Genomic DNA, 20,590 nt, shown 5'->3' with positions numbered 1-20,590 from the left:
AAGGTAATTTTCCTAAAATCCCTTTTAGTTATGAAAGTTATAAAAACAGTATTTCTGAATGTTCTCTGAATATTCAGACTTGTTCCTTAACATTTGAGATCCTTCCCAAATTGTTAGCGGAGAAAATGCATTATTATAAAATAATTCTAAATTGCATTTACTATTTACACAAATAGTTAAAACGTTTTGCAATGTCTGTTCAACCCAGTTCAGTGACTCTCTCTCTCTCTTACATGTGTATTTTGGAAATAAGCCTATAAAATGCAATCTGTCGCTGCCTAAATTTATTAGTGACTTTATGAAAAACAAGCTCATAGTACGCAGACATGGCAATAATGTTGGAGGGTTTAGGATTTGGCAGTGAAAAGTAGTGTTTCTCATTTCACTTGCCTGTTTAATTTCAAGATTCAGAGAGAGGCTGAAATGGGCACAAAAAACTAAAATGTTTTTTGGCACAAAAAATGTACTAACATTATAATTGGACCTTAGAGAAAAATATTCATAATATGACCCTTTTAAAAGTTATTTTAGCGGAAACTCCCCATGATTAAAGTTTTATTTTATAGGTCGGTTGGCAGGGATCTGTAGAAACCTAAAAATATACTGTAGAACTGTTTTGCAGATGAGAGACACAGCTGAATGATCTATTTTAAAAGCCATAATTAATGCATGAACCCACAGTACAGTAAGCATTCGTTTCTTTGACACGTACTTCTGGGTAAACCAGACTAGATCCAAACCACATGAGGAGATCAGAGTGGTGAAAATAATTAGGTCATCATCACTCTGAACTCACTAGTTTCAATAAACAAATTGCCTGGCAAGCTTTTTCAAAATGTATTTAATTATTTGGTTTATTGCTGTTTCAGTCTTTTTTCTGTCAGTTTTAAATGATTTTCTGCACAAACCTTCTGGTTGTTTAATATTTCAGTGCTGGACAAGGTCTCCCAGATACTCTCAAAGAGAGTTAGCAAAGTTGGGGCTCATATCTCATATGACCACTGATGTGTGTAGACGGGGAGATGGAGTTGATACAAGCTTGAGAAACTGTCTCTGCGGACTAAAGCAGAAACAGTTGGGGAGACAGTCCTGCTAGGAGCGCACTTCCTCCATACACAACACGTCAGTCAGCCTAAACACAAGAGACATGGGCTGGATTTAGTCTCAAGGTTGGTTCAGAACTAAGAAAGAAAATGCATTAAGGTTAAACAAAAAGGTTTTAATAAAGGGATAGTTCACCCAAAAATGAATTTTCTGTCATTAATTACTCACCCAAATGTCATTCCAAACCCATAAGACCTTCGTTTTCTTTCGAACGCGAATTAAGTTATTTTTGGTGAAATCCGAGAGCTTTCTGTCCCTGCATAGACAGCAACACAACTACCATGTTCAAGGCCAAGAAAGGTAGTAGGGACATTGCTAAAATAGTCCATGTGACACAAGTGGTTCAACCTTAATTTTATGAAGCTAAAACAAAAATAATGACTTTATTCAGTTTCCTCACTACCTTTCTGGTCCTGGAATGTGGTAGTACCATTGCTGCCTATGCAGGGTCAGAAAGCTCTCGGATTTCCTCAAAAATATCGTAATTTGTGTTCTGAAGATGAATGAAAGTCTAATGGGTTGGAATGACATGAGGGTTAGTATTTAATAACAGAATTTTCATTTTTGGGTGAACTATCCCTTTAATATTAAAATGTAATGTAAACATTTAGTTCTAAAGAATCAAACACAGATTTAGAAATTATTTTACATAATGACATTCTGCTCCCTGGACATCCCAGCATGCCTTATTTCATGCAAAGTTGTATGTAGACACTTACTGCCAATTGTTATATTTATATTAAGATTTAATAATCATATTTATTACATTTATTTAATGTCATTTCATGTCTCAATAATATTTAAGAGTTTTCATCCTACGAGTTCAATTCATATTCAAAAAACAATAGAAACCATCACAGAAATTTGAATGGTTTCCACTACAAATACCATTACAAACATCACAAACCATTAAAAAATGGTTTTCTTTAGTGTGTTTTAGGACATATTCCACTAGGATTTAGTGGTTTTAACAAGGCGGCAATAGAAGGTGACCAGTTACCAGCAGAAACTGCCATTGTAGGGTTGTTTTTGCTGCATGGCAGCATACTAAATTGTTTTTTAGTTACAGAATTATTAAGTCCCCAAAGGTAACTCCATCCTGATTTTCTGACTAGCGTGAATGATTAAAGCTATAGTGTGTAATTTCTGTGCCACTAGTGTCACCAAACAGAATTGCAAAAATAATGGCTGTTTGCCATTGGTCAGGCTGTCAGATAGTCCCGCCCCCAAAGTCACATTATTGTTTGAATCAATGCTGCTGTGTCGGAAGGTCAAACAAACAGAGCAATGTTTTGTCATACCACAGAGAAACAGTTTTACACTTTTTTTGTGGGTAAAGCAACCTACAAATGGCTGACTTTAAGCTGTCTATGCTTATTAAGCTGAGATAGGAGAAAATATATCGTAACATCATAAAATTGCATGCTTCAGTTTTACAGGGTAAGCATGTGGAGTCAGACTTCCTCTAGAAAGCCATCCTGAAAAACAGACATTCTGAAACACTACCTGTGCTTACCAGTCTTCTTTCTACCAAGTTTGCAGTGATGCAGAACACGATCTCATGTGTCTGAGAGGTGAAAAATGTTTCCCAACAGCCTTCCATGTGTTTATAAAGGCTAATGTAGAGGCAGTGACCTGCATGGTTCACTTCTTATTTTACTGATTTTTTTTTTTTTTTTTTTTAAGTTTTAGCAACAGTTTAATGAGAGTAATAATAGAGCCATCATGTCAATGACCTAGAGCTCTCCGTCTGTCTTCCAAACTCTCTCTGTGTCTCTCTCAAACTCTCTTACCATCTGTCTCACTTCCTCTCTTTTGATCTTTTTTCTATATTCAAGTATGTGTGTGCATTTTAGCATGCATAATTCGGTACATCATATGGGTGAAAATCTCTGAAAAAAAGCCTGGATACAGGTGAATATGAAAGTTTCAGATGAATGTTTCTATTTGAACCCTGATTTTGAAATTAGACAAACTTTATATTGAATTGTAGATTTAAATGGACAGTTTACCCAAAAATGAAAATTCTGTCATTAATTGCTCACCCTTGTGTCGTTCCAAACCCGTGAGACCTTTATTCATCTTCAGAACACAAATTAGATTGTGTAGAAAACAGATATTTTTGATGAAATACGAAAGCTTTCTGAACCTGCATAAAGAGCAATGCAACTGACATGTTCAAGGGCCAGAAAGGTAGTAAGGATTTTGTTAAAATAGTCCTTGTAACAATGTGTGGCTTTTTTTTTTTTTTTGCACACAAAAAGTATTTTTGTAGCTTTATAAAATTAAGCTTAAACTACTGAACTACTTTCAGTGATACCGGATACCGGATAGCTGCGAGTTCTTCTAGACGTGGCGCTGCACTTTTGCCCGTTGTGTGACTGACATATTTTTATATTTTGATTAGATAACCACAAATGTTCTAAAATAGAAGTGTGTACTTGTGAAAGTACACAATAATCATATGTATGCAATTTCAATACTGTGGCCTTTGTGTAGATATTTAAAGATGACCATCTTTAGCTTGATTGTTGATGTAATGGTAACACTTTACAATATGAGTCCATTTGTAACATTAAGATTGAAAAAAGCTGTAGAATATAAGTATTTTTCCTTGTTAGAGTGTTTTTAATTTCAGCATTTACTGATACATGTAAAATAAACATAACATTAATGAACAATGAACTAACTGTAATGATAAATATATAATTAATATTAATATTTGTATTCATTTACAAAGTATTTTTTTTTTTTTTTTTAATAGAGCACTATTTATTTTCCGTTCAGTATCCATTTTAAAAACTATCGGTCGATTAATCGGTATCGGCCAGTGTGGTCCAACCTAGTTATCGGTATCGGTAAAATCCAATATCTATCTTTCTGGCCCTTGAACATGGTAAGTACACTGCTGTCAGTGAAGGGTCAGAAAGCTCAGATTTTATCGAAAAATATCTTAATTTGTGTTCCAAAGATGAACAAATGTCTTACGGGTTTAGAACAACATTAGGGTGAGTAATTAATGACAGAATTTTTATTTTTGGCTGAACTATCCCTTTAAGTCAGTGATACAGAATAGATTTTCCTAATGTTTTATTGCTCTTAATCGTTTCATTGTAACTCCCTAAAGCTTCTGTTTATGTCCATTGGAATCTCAGATTTTCAATGTGGTCTCAGACTTTTGGACCTGACTGTGTGTATTTATAGAAGAAGAAGAAAACTGAGGGTAGGGCGATGTCTGAGAGAGCTACAGAAGGGATGGAAGAGATCTGCCGCATTGAGAAGCAGTAAAAATCCACGTGTACCCCCATCCTGCTGTGCTTGGCCCACAGTACTTGTTTCTTTCCATTCTAGAATATTTATAAGGGTATTGTGTAGTGTCAACGAGGCAGGTTTTCTTCCCTCAGACGTCTCTTGAAGTGTTTCCTACATGTGCTGCTGTGCTCTGTGGGGTTGTTACCCTGAAGCTGAATAATCTCTGAAGCTCATGGGCCTTTTACACTGTAGAAAAAGAGACTTCGCTCTGCGTGAAAGAACACAGTCGCTTCTACCATCGCTGAAGATGTTCAAAATCGCGCACACACGCCACAATCGGCAGCAGCGCTTTAATGAGAGAAAAGATGAAGTCTAAAAATACACAGTGTTTCAAATCTAGGTCATAAGTTATTGGCAATTAAGTCCACATGATCAAAACATGCCTTGCCTCGGCGGAAGTAATATAGCTTTTGTGCATTGTCTTCTGGGATTGCGCAGTGCTTAATGTCTTTGTGTGTGTTTTGTGTTCTGCTGTTTTTACAGGAGCATGGAAAGCTCTGACGCCAGCACTGAGGAGATCTTGCCTCCCACCATTCAGAAACTGATGAAGGGATACAACAAGTACCTTAGGCCATTCTTCGGCAGTACGACGATAAAAGCTTTTACATTTACACAAACTATTATCTTGCATAAATGGATTTTTATCTTCTTTTAAAGTCCTATCATCATCAACAACTGCAATTAAAACAAATGTAAACTCAGCGGAAATGCTCCGGGCTTGAGTTGATGCAGTCCACTCTTGTAACGCATGTAAATTAAGAACCTTTTTTGCTGCCTTTCTCTGTCAGCAGTGTTTTCGCTCTGTAGTGAATGCAGTGCATGCTGTTGTGTTTTATTTTTGTCTTCAGATGGGCCTGTTACTGTTGGAATGAGTCTGGATATCGCCAGCATAGACACTATATCGGAAATCAACATGGTATGGTAATCTTACAAACCACAAGCATCCAAATATTATTTCTAAATTACTAAGGTATCACAAAATATCTGTAAATGTTTACTACAAAGCATATCCACCTTATTCTTCAATGCGGAATTAAGCCTATTGGCGAGACTTCTGGTTTATTAGCCCTATAGGGAAATAACGAAAGAATGACAACGTGCAATAAACAGTAAAACTGTTTGCACTACAAACCAGTGGGTTCATAATTAAAATAATACATTAAAATCGTAAGACACACCAGTTTGCAGTATCAAGCAGCAAAAGGACCTGTTTTGTACAGCTAAAAATAGCTGGACGTGGATGAAATTTACAAATGGGCGCGGCCGTTCTTACAGGAAAATTAAGCTGGATACAACTAGGGCTGGGTAATAAAACGATAACAGTAATTATCCCTATATAAATTTCCTTTATAAAACGATAACGAGAGTTCCATAAATGTTCAATTTAATGTTTATGCACCAAAAGCGGAACGAAACAGCACTACTCATTTGAACCACACCACACGGACTGTTTATCAGCTTGGCTCAAAGTCAAATGGCAGCAAGTGCGCGCTAAACAGTGCTGTCAGATCCAGGCTGAGGCGCTTGAATTCAGCGAAGAACACAAATGACACGGTGATTTAAACTAGTTTAAAGCCAGATGAAACAGCGCTGACAAACACTAAACACTGAAAAGAAACACTGTACAACGATACAGTCCGAAGGCTTTTCAATCTCCAAGTTGCCATAGATTTACTGTAACACTAACTGCACCATGGTATTGCAGAAGAAATGTGGGATATAGGGTGAAACAAGTAAAAAATAAAATATTTTCCTTACACTTTAAATACATAATGGCCCTGTACACACTGCAGTTAAATTTGATTGTCAGTTCACCTTTTCCTCCTTAATCACATTCTGTACACACATAATTCACTAAAATATCGGAGTGACAACCACATTCGACAACCGCATTAACTTCTGAAAAATACGGGTAGTGACAAACGCATTTACAGCCCACGTACACACTTCAAGTTTCAGGAGTGACAATCGCATTTAAATGCAAGAGTGAGTCCCGTAAATTATTGATCCATGTGTGTACAGAACAGCAGTTACTCCCGCCTTTGTAACCATAGCAACATTCTGGTATCTTGCAGGAGTGAATAAGAATGTGGCCATTTGGGCACTACAATGCGGTTGTCGAATGTGATTGTCACTCCCATAATTTAGTGAATTATGTGTGTACAGAACGTGATTAAGAAGTAAAAGGTGAAATGACAGACGAATTTAGCTGCAGTGTGTACGTGGATTGTACACACTGCAGGCCACTTACACAGAAATACTATGCAGTGAGTACGGAACTTAACTGAACAACTAGTTGTTAATGACAACGCACATCAGAAATGTGTCTTTGTCTGTATGTGAGATGTAAGAAAAGACAGTACAATAACGCACTCACGAGTCCTGTGGTAAAGTGTCAGTGTTGCCAGATGTTCATAGGAACCCCTATAGGAACCCCTTAAATGCAGTTGTTACTCCTGAAACTTGCAGTGTGTACGTGGCCTGTATATGCAGTTGTCACTACCTGTAGGCCACGGACACACTGCAAATGTCAGGAGTGACAACCGCATTTAAATGCTGGAGTGAGTCCTGTAAATTATCTTTCCATGTGTATATGGAACAGCAGTCTCTCCCATGAGTGACCATGTTGCCATGTTCTCATATTTACAAGCGCTCTGTGATCTATTACGGATATGAGATATATTTTTTTTGGTGTTATAAAACATTAAGCATTTGGGTGTTTTAGTGTATTTTGTGCTTGTGTTTAGTGTATTGTGCGCATTTTTTGGCTAAAGACTCTTTTTGTCCGTCGATTTTAACTCAACTTCTGCTGATAGACTAGCTGTGTTTATGCTCGTAAGGCTGCTTTAGAGAGCGTCTTGCAGTGTTCCCATGTTCTCATATTTACAAGCGCTTTTAGGCATGTTGTTTGGTTTTAGCTCATAAAGCTAGGCAATTTATGGAGTTAATAAAGTGGTCTGTTGCGGATATGAAATACATGAGGTTTTTTTTTGGTGTTATAAAACATAAAGCATTTGGGTGTTTTAGTGTATTATGTGCTTGTTCTTGTTTGTTGTTTTTTTCCAATGAAGATCTGGCAACACTGATACTTTACTGCAGGGCTACTAGCCCCATATCAAAATGTGCTAAGGTTAAGACTTCTTTCACTGTTATTTTCTTGCATCTCACATACAGACAGAGGCACATTTCTGATGCGCATTTAAACACGTAATTAACAACTAGTTGTTGTTTCCGTACACACTGCGTAGAATTTCTGTATATGCGGTTGTCACTACCTGTATTTTTCGTGAGCTCACAAGCCCTGTGGTAAAGTCTCAGTCTTGCCAGATCTTCATAGAAAAAAACAAACAACAAACAAACAACAGACCACTTTATTAACTCAAAAAAGTGCCTAGCTTGTGAGCTAAGACCAAACAACATGTCTAAAAGCGCTTGTAAATATGAAGACATTTTTTGTCTTCTATTATAATGGAATGAAATATAATAGAATTTTTAAAAATATAAAAACTGTAAAGTTACACCACCTAGATATTTTGGACTTCAAGACCTACAAAAAAACTTTTAATTGATTAGCAGTTCAGAAATTGACAACATGTTCATTATGGAAGAGATGTGTTCAAATTTTTATGAATTGCATTGTATCTTTTTTAATCTCAGTAGAAAAAAATAAGTGTCGCATCATTGGCCCATATTTCAAAGAGCCTCTTTGATCTTTAGACAGAGTTGTATAAGAGCTGAATGTATGATGTAAAGCTTGTGGTTCACATGTCTGAAATAAGCATCTTTGTTCGACCTCCCCAGGATTACACAGCCACCATCTTTCTTCGTCAGCGCTGGACAGACGAGCGCTTGTGTTTTGATGGCAATAAGAGCTTGAGTCTGGATGGGAGACTGGTGGAGCTCCTTTGGGTCCCTGATACGTTCATTGTGGATTCCAAGAAATCCTTCCTGCATGACATCACTGTCGAAAACAGACTGATCCGGATATTCCCCAATGGAACTGTGCTGTATGCCCTGAGGTAGTGAGGTGTCATTCACTGCATCTCTTCTACAGTCAGACACTACTGGGGTCTTATGAAAGGAGATGGTTGAGGAATGGGTTTACTGTTGAAGGACAGACTGGAGAGTTGATAGAGGGATTAGGGCATGAGAGGACAACTAGAAAGAGGCAGGGATAGTTACGGGCCAGTGGAAGAGTTCACGATGACAGAAAACAGGGTAAGAATAGAGGCAGCGGCAAGGGACTCAAAGCTTGTGTACAGATGGGCAGCTGGCATCAAAAATTAAGCTTGAAAGTAGCATCCACAGACAGTGAGCTGATTTCCAGTGTTATATAAGCAACAACATTCTCTCGTGAATGTCACTTTTTCTTTTTTCCCCTCTCTGTTTCTCTAGAATTACCACAACGGTGGCCTGCAGTATGGATCTGACCAAATATCCCATGGACAGACAGACGTGCATGCTTCAACTTGAAAGCTGTAGGTCTCAAATAATATGCTATTTTTATAGCCAGAATTTACAACCCAATGTGTTTCATTTACTAGTAATTGCAAAAGTGTTCACAAAATAGAGCATTTATATAAGCCTAAGCTACATAACTACATTTTTATGCATAACCATATCAGATAAATGCACCATATTGTTATATATATTTTATATTTTATTCTTTTATATTATCTATCTATCTATCTATCTATAAAATTATTATATTATACATTTACATAAATTAGACATATACTGTCTAAACTTTTAAATAGTATTATATATTATACTGTTAACAGAATATAAAAAAAGAAAAAAAGTTTGATGAAACAATTTGACATGAAAGTTATCAATTTTAATATATTTTAAAATCAAATTTGTTCCAGTGATGGCAAAGATTATTATTATTTTTTTAAAATCAGCAAATATACCATATTAATATATATATATATATATTAATAGAATATATAATATAATTTAATATAATATATATTAAAATATATATATTATATATTTTATATTAAGATTAATAATTTTATATTTATATTAATATTAAATAAAATATCATAAATATGTAAATAGAATATATATATTGTATCATTTAAAATATATTTGTAATTTATATTTATATATCTTTCAAAAAGTTATTTTTTATCTTTTATATTGTTCTTTTATATTAATATTTATTTTATATTTATATTAATATTAAATCATAAATATCATAAATATGTATAATGTATAATAGAATATACATATATATTCTAGCATTTAAAATATATTTATAATGTATATAATTTAAATCTTTCAAAAAGTTGTTTTTTTATTCTTTAATTCTATTAATATTTATTCTTCTATATTTAGATTAAATTTCTAATTAAATGTATTTATAATTTATAACATGCTTAAAGTTCTATCTTTCAAAAAGGTTTTTCAAATTCTTTTATATTATAAATACATTTCAAACTGACTTTATATTGCTTCTAGTCTCTTTCTGAATCTGCAGTACAGAATGCTTTGTTCCCACCAGTACACATATGCTGTGTGGCAGGCATAAGAGGGTTTAAACCCTTTAAGATACATGCATGTTTCAAACCGTTTTCTAAATTTGTGATGTTCCTGTGAAATATTCATTTCACTAATGATAGATGCTCCAGGTGTACTCACCATGAATGTCTCTTAAGTTGTAAAAAATTCATTTGCATACAGGGTTTTCCGTATGCTTACTCTGTCTGCTATGTGAGTGTGTGGCCTGATGGATATAAATATTAAAGAGATTTTATATTATTTAGACACATTATGCTGATATGTTGCATTGATTCTGAAGCCACTGCAAGACATTTAAACCAGCACAGTCATTCACAGTCAAGATTTATTTTGTCTGCTGGTGTTACATCCGCTTGATGATTTTGGCCAGCTGAATGAACAATACCCTGCTGAAAAGACTAGTATGGCTGGTCACCAGCATATGGTGTGTTTTGAATGTTGGCGTCTCGACCTGGCTTCTACCTTAACAGAAAGACTGCTGTATGTGGCAATACCAGATGGATTACTCACACAATATGCAGCAGGAGATGAATGAGCTAACTAGACCATTGCCAAAACAAAAGCTGGACCAGCATGTAAATTCTTAATTGTGTATGCTGGTATTTTCAGTAGGACAAAGTTGAATTAACAACACAAGCTATAAAAACAGTTTGACAGCCAGAGTTATTCTTAAAAGATCAGTATGTGCTTTTTGTTTGATAAAATAACCAGTTGCTGGGTGAAATCAGGGCAACATGTTTCACAGTGTTTTATGCTCTAGATGGGGGGGAAAATGTTTAATCTCAAAAATTTTTTATGAGATCGCCTTTGCACACTAAACTTTGTATGACACAGTGCCATCTTGAGGTGTACATTATGAATTACAAGAGAAAACAACACGCTGCAAGAATAGAGCTGCTTATTTTGCAATTCTGAAACCCGTTTTTTTTTTAAAAAAAAAAAAAAAATCCCGGAGACCAGACTTCTATATATATGTATATATATATAATATATATATATTCTAGATTTATATATATATATATATATATATATATATCTCTCTCTCTTTTTTTCTCATATTTAATATTATTATTTTCACAAACTGTGAATACACTGCATACTGCAGTGATTAAAACTGTTTTCAAATCTTTTTTTAATGTTGTGCATCTGTAAATGGACATGCATTTGTCCTTATTTTGGCTTATTTGCATTTCAGGCTCATTTTGTATGTGCTTTTTGCAAATGTAATTGTTGCAAGTGTAACTGATTATTTTTAAAAAGGGAGGTGTTTTACATCCTTAGGAAACCCATGTGAATTAACATTTCAGGTTGGCCTTTAAATGACTGAATGGCTCTGTTCTGAATTATTGATGTTATGGTAATGCCTATAATATGTGATAGTCCTCTAGTAGCATTGCATATAAAATTAGTGGTAATTGAATGCTTTCTTACTGCTTCATAGGTGTAATTTGGGGGAAATATAGCTGCTCTCAGCATTGGAAATACTTATTATGTAGTGATAATTGGCTCTTCGATTTATATTATGTTTTCCACAGGGGGATATAATGTGAAAGATGTGGTTTTCTATTGGACACGGGGAAACCAGTCTGTTAGCGGTCTTGATAATTTACAGCTGGCTCAGTACACCCTTGAGGATCACTACACCTCTGAATCTGAAGCCGTTTATGAGACTGGTATGTCCACACAAACGCACACACACACATACTGAAGACTTCATGTGCTGTATTGATGTTTTTACTTTCTCTTTAATAATGTAACAGGTAATTACCCAAAGTTGATTTTCCACTTCAAACTCAAGCGAAGCATCTTATATTTCATTCTGGAGACGTACGTTCCTTCCAGTGCCCTGGTGGTCCTGTCTTGGGTCTCATTTTGGATCAGTCAGTCTTCAGTACCTGCTCGCATCTGCATCGGTAGGAACATAATGCAATCATTACCACATTAACATGAGATCATCAAAATATATCAGTATTTTACAGCTTGACGAATATCACAAATCTCAACAGAGGTCTTTTACACCAAAAAGTTTAAAAGATTGGGGTCATCAATGATCTACTGTTAATCAGCATATCTGTTTGAAACATTGATAATAATAAGAAATGTTTTTGAGCAACAAATCAACATATTAAAATGATTTTTGAAGGATCATGTGACACTGAAGACTGGAGTAATGATGCTGAAAATTCAGCTTTGCCATCACATGAATAAATTATATTTTAAAATATATTAAAATAGAAAACAGCTATTTTAAATTGTAATAATATTAAATAATATAATAACATTTTACTGTATTTTTGATCAAATACAGTGCCTTGGTGAGTATAAGAGACCTCTTGCAAAACATTTTAAAAACCGCAAAGATTTTATTTATTTTATTCTGTTCTGGACGGACAGAAACATGCAAATAGTTGTAACTGAGAATCATAGGTGGTAAAATATTATCTCTGGTTAGTGTTGATATTGTTTCATTGTAAATGCTTGTTTCATATGTCATATTCCCATTGGTGGATGATGCAACCGCTTTGCAAAAGAACAGATTTTGTTCTTATATTAATAGTTTCAGATCACATAATCTATTACTCTAATGACATAATACAGCTAATGCAGTAGATCTGGATTTGCTTTTTCACAGAAATAACTTATGCAACACTATTGTCTAATAATAGCCTGTTTCTGACCGAACATCATTCTCTCTTCATCACCGCAATAGCCACTTTCTGAATCCCCATGTAGCTGTAACATTAAGCAATAACAAGTGTCAGTGTTACTTATATTTCCCACTAGAAACACATAAAATAACTAGAGTTGTTTGTTCTGATCACTTCATTTAAAGGCTGTGACAACATTTGGACAAATTTTGAACAAATACTTGAATAACTAAGTAAGGTCAAGAAAATGGCTTTTAGTTCACACAAAGTGAGACTCTGAGATTGTATTATATTCTTTAATGTTTTATAACTCAATACTTTCATTGTTAACTCATAGGAGTGACCACAGTCTTGACTATGACCACTTTGATGATGGGAGCCCGCACGTCTCTACCCAATGCCAACTGCTTTATCAAAGCCATCGATGTGTATCTGGGCATCTGCTTTAGCTTCATCTTTGGCGCTCTGATTGAATACGCTGTCGCTCATTTCTGCACGTTACACCAGCCAAACGCTGCCAATGCATATATGGTAAGAAACTTTATCAAAATAAATGTGGCCTACACTGAAAAAATGATTTATGCTACTTGTTAAATTTACTTACAGCAACAAGTTTCATTGTGTTCAGTCCATTTTCAGTATGTAAAATTGAAGTTTGCTACAGTTTAATCCATTTCTGTTGGGACTACATGAATCATTTTTGTTACATTAACTGAAATGCACTCTACTATCTTCTGTCAAGTCTCATCTGTCAACATTAACAGGTCTTTCCATTTACTCAAAAACACTGACTTATTTATTTTGGAATCTACTCAATATAACTGAGCAGATGTAACTAAAAAACACCAACTAAAATGTATGTTTAAAAGAGAAGTTAACTTACAGAACAAAAATGTACAGATAATTTACTTACCACCTTGTCATCCAAGATGTTTGTGTCTTTCTTTCTTCAGGTGTAAAAAAAAGTTATGTTTCTAGATGAAAACATTTCAGGATTTCTCTCTATATAGTGGACTTCAATGGTGCCCCCAAGTTTGAACTTCCAAAATGTAGTTTAAATGCGGCTTCAAATGGCTCTAAACGATCCCAGCCAAGGAATAACAGTCTGTTTTCCTCAGGAAACATAATTTCTTATTGACTGAAAAAAGAAAGACACAGACATCTTGGACAACAAGGGGGTGAATAAATTATCGTACATTTTTGTTCTGGAAGTGAACTTCTTTAATATTAAGAATATTAAAATCACATACCGTTAAAGGAATATTTCATCTGCTAAAAAATTGCTCACCCCCAGGTCATTCAAGATGTAGATGAGTTTGTTTCTTCATCTAAAAAGATTTGGAGAAATTTATCATTACATCAACTCCTCACCACTGAATTCTTTTTAGTGAATGGGTGCCGTCAGAATGAGAGTCCAAACTGATAAAAACATCACAGTAATCCACAAGTAATCCACACGACTCCTGTCCATCAATCAACGACACATATCATGGGAGGAAGCAATATTATAGATAGAGGATTTTAGCTGTAAGCGACAATTTGAAGGTTAAAATGTCCTAATGATGGATTTGTTTTCTTTTTGCAAACATGGAACTTTTCACTTCACAAGACAATAATTGATGGATTGGAGTTGTGTGCATTACTTGTGAATTATTGTGATGTTTTTACTACACTCTTAAAAATAAAGGTGCTTCACAATGCGATAGAAGAACCTTTTTGTCTAAATGGTTCCATAAAGAACCTTTAACATCTGAAGAACCTTTCTGTTTACAAAAGGTTTTTTGTGGCGAAAGAAGGTTCTACAGATTAAAAAAAGGTAAGAAAGAGATGGTTCTTTAAAGAACCTTTGACTGAATGGTTCTTTGTGGAACCAAAAATGGTTCTTTTATTGCATCACTGTGAAGAACCTTTTAAAGCACCTTTATTTTTAAGAGTGTAGCTGTTTGAATTTTCATTCTGATAAGTAAATTTCCATTTTGGGGTGAACTATTCCTTTAAAGGATTAGTTTACTTCAGTTGAAAAGAAATTAAGGTTTTTGAGAAAAACATTCCAGGATTTTAGGACAATAGGAGCCAAAGGTTTGAAGATCCAAATTGCAGTTTCAATGCAGCTTCAAAGGGCTCTACACGATCCCAGCCAAGGAATAAGGGTCTTACCTAATAAAACCATTGGTCATTTTACTAGAAGGTAAAAAAAAAAAAAAACAATTAGATACTTTTTAACCACAAATACTTGTCTTGCTCTAGCTTGACCTCACGCATTACACAGTCACGTTGGAAAGGTCACACATGACGCTGGTGGAAGTACCGACCCAGTGTTTACAAACCAAACATGCAAAGAAAGTCAGATGCCCTTTACAAAAAAGGCAAAACAACCATGATAGTTGGAGGAGAAAGTGAGATTTTGCGCTCTACCCTACTTTTTTCAATCGAAGTACACAGATGAAGAACTAACCGCATGTGACCTTTCCAGCGGGATTATGTAATGCGTGAAGTCATAGACGCGGATTGCAGAGCTAGTGCAAGATGAGCATTTGTGGTTACTCAAAAAGTATACCAATTTTTACTTTTTTTTTTAGAAAATGACCAATCATTTTGCTAGAGAAGACCCTTATTCTTTGGCTGGGATTGTGTAGAGTCCTTTGAAGCTGCACTGAAACTAAAATTTGGACTTTCAACCCATTGGTTTCCATTGAAGTCCACTATATGGAGAAAAATCCTGGAATGTTTTCCTCAAAAACCTTAATTTCTTTTCGACTGAAGAACATCTTGGATGACATAGTTCTGAGTAAATTATCAAGAAATGTTTATTCTGGACGTGAACTAATCCTTTAAAAAAAATAATATGATTGAATAAATATAATTATCTTACCTTCCCACAGTCATAACAATAAAACACATTTATGTCTCATTCTTGCATCAGTATGGTCAGGAAATGCAGGAGCGCGAGGATGAGATGAACGGCATCGTCACCTCCATCGGCAGCCACGCTTTGCGGGCCCGTAAACGGGAGGAGATGCTGTCCCGGATGGGCAGCACTAACAACCCCACCCCCAGTGAAAGTAAGGAGGAAATCAACTCCTCACAGCCACAGACCCACTGCACCAAGTGCATGTCGACGGCACGGCAAATCGTGCGCTGTCTAAACTGCTGTAAAGTGGAAAACCCGCACTACATCGACAACTACTCAAGGCTGACCTTCCCCCTCTCCTTCATCTTCATCAACCTCCTCTACTGGACATACTACTTATACTTCTAAAGCTCCTGTTGTCTGTGTGTGTTGAGGGGTCTGTAGTGATGTATGTGTGTCCCTTTTTCTGTCATAGTTTACCTAAGGGTTTTTACTCTTACATGTCAGCATGCATTTCAGTTCAACTCGAGTATGACTGACTGAGTTCATGTCACCCAAGTACGTGTCATTCCTTGAGGTACGCAGGATCTGAGTGAGTTTGGACTGCACAGATATATGCAGATTTGTACCATGTCAACACTTTGAAGTTGCATCTACATCTCTATGTCAGGAATATGTGGCCTTCATTTTCCAATGGAGCTTTAGATTAACTCAAATCCACAACAAAATCAGCCTAGCTGTAAATTGCAATATGACTTTATGATATCTGTACAATTTGAAATTGACCTGAATGTAAGTATGATCACTTGTCTTTTAGCACAAAAAGCATGATTTATAAATCACTGTTGATAAAAGTAACAAAACATAAGCAATTCAAAACATCAGAATCGTTTCAGCATGTTTGACAGCTAATTGTAATAATAACTGGACCAAAGATTTAATGTGTAATTAATGTTCATAATTACAATCTGAATTCATATGAGCACAAGTTATTAGGGCTGGGTAAAAAATATCCATTTCTCGATTTTAATTGATTCTCATTTTCACGAAACGATATCGATTCTTAAATCCAAAGAATAGCCTAGCTATATATAGTCTAGCCTGTTTTCAGTTAATTAACTGAACATTGTAGCGCCACCTGAAGCGTAATAAGCTTTGTGCTTTATTATTGTTGATATAAAACAAAGTCTCACATTTCAACTTCTGTACATTTTATGACTGCATTCAAACAGTAAATGCCGTTTTGGTGCTGTAGCGCCTCAGTTCAAGAGAACCGGAAGTGAATTGATCGTCTCCGCTTTAATCAGTTTCAGTACGAAATGAACATATTTATCAAATAATATGATTAATATATATCAGAATAAAGAGTACAACTTATCAAATCCGTATCCTCTCTCATGTAATCGCTCAATTGGTGTTTCAACGCGCAAAGACATCGTCAGTATTAACATGTTATAAACAGTGTCATGTAACGTCACATTTAGCTCAGAATAAAACGTATTCGGTGAAAACTCCTTAGTCAGCTAGAAAAATGACCTTAAAGAGGAGCATTTTGCTAAATATATGCACAATATAACATTCATTATAAATGTTACTTTTATGTTTAAATAAATACGTCAGGTTTGTATAAAACTTATAAAAACTTAACTGAGTGTAGGCTAATTTAACCTTCAATATTTTTTGGCATGAAAATTTGTCATGTACTGTACCTGATATAAAAAATAATCGAATCGAATCGCAAGCTTGTGAATCAGATTTTAATTGTGAAATTTGTGTCAAAACCCAGCCCTACAAGTTATACATTGCTTTTGGGGCATATGCTGTATGTATTTGCAAATTCAGCAGTCATATGTCTTGTTATCAGCTGCCAAACAAGAATCAAGCCAGTTTTGCTCATTTTCTCTTGGCGAGCTGAATGGGAATAATCTTTTAGGGTTAGACGTTCTGATTATGAATTATTTGAATTATTTGCATGATCATTTATTCTGCTGTATATTGTTGTATTTATTAATTTATTTATTGTTAATGAAATGCTTTTATCTGAACTAAAGCTCTTTGACCTAGTTAAAGTTGGGCCATTAAAGGAATAGTTGACCCAAAAATGAAAACATGCTGAAAATTTTCTCTTCCCCAGGCGGTGCAAGATGTAGATTAATTTGTTTCTTCTCTGGAACAGATTTGGAAAAATGCAGCATTACATCACTTGCTCACCAATGGATCCTCTGCAGTGAATGGGTGCCGTCAGAATGAGAGTTCCAACAAATGATAAAAAATCCAAGGCGTTTAACTTTAAACCATTGCTTCTGGCCAAAATATGTCCATAATCCAATAATATTGCCTCCCTGAGTGAAAAAGTCAACTGTTTAGGACTGTTTTTTGCTTGTAAACCATGCTTCATCAGTGTAAATTTGATCAGCTGTTTAAACTCACATTCTGATGGAGAGGAACAGTGAGCTTTCTCCAGATCTGTTCTGAAGAAGAAGCATCAGGCCTGAGGGTGAGTAAATTTCATTTTTTGGGTGAGCTATTCCTTTCAGAACAGCACTACAGTATTTTTGACAGCAGACTATTTTTGTTGAAAATGCCAAAACTGAGACAGTGATGTGTAAATTTGCTAATGTCATATTCAACACTGACATTTACAAGACTTCTTGGCAGATTTTTATGCATTGTTAATGTCAGTTGCTCTTATTTGCATATAGTTTGCAGTATACATTTTTCCCACTGTCAACATGTTTTGTTATCAATATGTCATAGAGAATTGCTGGTTTGTATGACCTTTTTCAAGAACGTGTTATTCACCTGACCTTTGTGGGTAAATCTTTTCTTTTACTGTGAATGTCATACTTCTTACAGGTGAATATATTTTGTGCTCAAGCTGTACAAATATTTTTATGTTCTCCTTTTGCACTGAGATTTTGAATTACTAGGCAATATTACTTTGCCAGAAAGCATTTTGTTTTTGTATATACTGACTGAATATTGCAAATGATGTTGACCAAATAGTATTTATTATTAATACTGTTATTTTAATAATGCATGAAAGTTGCATACAATAGTTAGAGAGACAACAGGCCATGTTGCTATGTTTTCCATGCATGAGGACTTATGCATCTGCTTCCACGGATTTGGACGTAATAAATCGTTGTACATTCAGTAAGACTGGCTTTAAAGTAATCCGTTTGAAACGTAATATTTGTTTGAAAAATGCATTTTAGTTGTTCATATACAAGTGTCTGGAAACATTTATTAACATTTTGACAAATGTAACTGCCAGGTTTCTTTGTACTGTACAAAAACAAATAATGGTAGTGAAATTTAGCAAACACCACAAAATCCTTCTATCTTAGAGTCCTGCTGCTTCTTACTGGCAAGTCCGGTTCTCTATATTCCCCCTACATTTATTTTTATCCTCATCTAAATCTAGAATCAACTCAATTTAGAAAGACACACTTGGCAATACATCTGTCACTGTAGCATATTACTGCCCTTAGGATAGTATGTCAGTGCTGATCTTCATGCCAAAAAGCTATCTTGTCTTTAGCACTTCCTTCCAAAAGGCAAAATAACAAACAGTTTGTTCTAATTACACAGTTTATGCACATTCCTTTGCAGTATTTATAGTAGCTTATGTTCTTAAAATTAAATTTTGAGTTCAGCATGTAAATGAACACTGTTAATGTGTAATATAAGGTTGCATTTAAAAATGGAGAGGTATAAAATAAATGTTTCAACTTATTTTTTTGTAGAATTTTATGTATTGATTTTTTATTTATTTTAGATGTAGTAAGAAACTTAATGTCTCACTATGCATGTAAAGTTAATGTTTAGGATAATAAAATCTTTTTACTGAAAGATGAATATTTGTGCATTTGTCAGTTTATATGTATTTGTTCTCCCACCTTCCAGAAGTGTGATTTCTTAGCTTCCTTGTTAAAAACAATTACCACTTAGATTTCTTTACCATCATTATTATTCATAGCCTGGTGAAACATAACCACATGGTGGCGCTGTGATGTCAACTTCACTGTGAAGGGCTTAGATCAAAATAGACATCAGAGCAATTCTCACTGATTTTCTTCATTAAGAAGAATTTCAGTCTCATCTTTTTCTTACAACCCAATATACCTATTATCTTGGTTCCAAACCTGTATAATCAGCTGTCTCTTAATGCTGAAGATAACGTGTCAGAGATGGTTAAATAGATGAAGAGATGGGAATATGGGCTATGGGGTTGTTAACATCTCAGTCAGCCATGCTCAGGCTCTTTCTCCTGCTTCATCTAGGATCACACAAAAGGGAAATGGATATTAAGAGCAGCGGCTGCCAAGCCACAAAATCAACACACTTCATCAAAACCCCCCTTTATCAGTCAGATATATGATTTCTGTTTTATTTATTAGTTTTTATTGCCTTCAATACTACTTTAATAATACAGTAATAAAATAAAATAGTATAATAAAGATGAAATATATATCACAAGAAATTGATTTCATTTGATGTAACACAGACTTTATATTAAAAATCAGGAAACTGGTTTCATAGGTTACAAATCATCCAGAGGGAATCTGTGAAGCACGTATAATGTTTGAGCTTTAGCCTTTATTTATTTAGCTCGGCGGAACACTGAGAGGTGCAGCCACGGTGCATTATGTCACTGAGTCACACCACTTTCTGCACAGATGAGCTGCTCTCTACTCCCCTACCGCACTCTCCAAACTCTCTGAGTCAACAAGCACATTTGGCGAGTAAGGAAAAAGAGCCAGTACATTCTGTCTGCACCTGGAGCAATGAGGGCCAGGTGGTATGCATGTGGCTCAGAGACAGGAAGGTCAAAAGCTGTACAACATGGATCATTTTCCACTTTGGTCCCTTTTTTCCTCTTTCATAAAGGGTAAAAGCCCTGCCCCTTCCGCTCTATTTTCCGATTTCAGGTCACATGTGATGCACCAGTCATTTTATATTCTGTCCACATGATGCAAATGTGCGTGTTAAGCAGAATATCCAGCATTTGTATTCAATAGTGCAGAATATGTATATACAAGGATTTGTGTCTGTGTGTCTACCTATAGCATGGGAGCTATCTGAAGAATACAGTAGAGAACTGAATTATGGATGAGGTCATCTTCCAGCAATGTTTGTGTATATA

At 35.1% G+C, this 20,590-nt stretch overlaps 1 protein-coding gene across 1 annotated transcript in view; it reads left to right on the top strand.

Moving 5' to 3' along the window:
- Positions 1-18,839, top strand: part of gabrz (gamma-aminobutyric acid type A receptor subunit zeta) — a 28,750-nt gene extending 9,911 nt beyond the window's left edge. The window contains exons 3-10 of the mRNA XM_051124839.1: positions 4,900-5,000; positions 5,265-5,332; positions 8,218-8,435; positions 8,812-8,894; positions 11,478-11,615; positions 11,703-11,855; positions 12,928-13,121; positions 15,514-18,839. Of these exons, the coding sequence (XP_050980796.1) occupies positions 4,900-5,000; positions 5,265-5,332; positions 8,218-8,435; positions 8,812-8,894; positions 11,478-11,615; positions 11,703-11,855; positions 12,928-13,121; positions 15,514-15,849 (1,291 nt within the window). The 3' untranslated portion in view covers positions 15,850-18,839. The remainder of the gene's footprint in view (positions 1-4,899; positions 5,001-5,264; positions 5,333-8,217; positions 8,436-8,811; positions 8,895-11,477; positions 11,616-11,702; positions 11,856-12,927; positions 13,122-15,513) is intronic.
- Positions 18,840-20,590: the final 1,751 nt, after the last annotated feature.

The sequence above is a fragment of the Labeo rohita genome, chromosome 12 (genome assembly GCF_022985175.1).
Source record: "Labeo rohita strain BAU-BD-2019 chromosome 12, IGBB_LRoh.1.0, whole genome shotgun sequence".
In the NCBI taxonomy this organism is placed as follows: Eukaryota; Metazoa; Chordata; class Actinopteri; order Cypriniformes; family Cyprinidae; genus Labeo; species Labeo rohita.
This window is presented reverse-complemented; position numbering and strand designations above follow the sequence as displayed.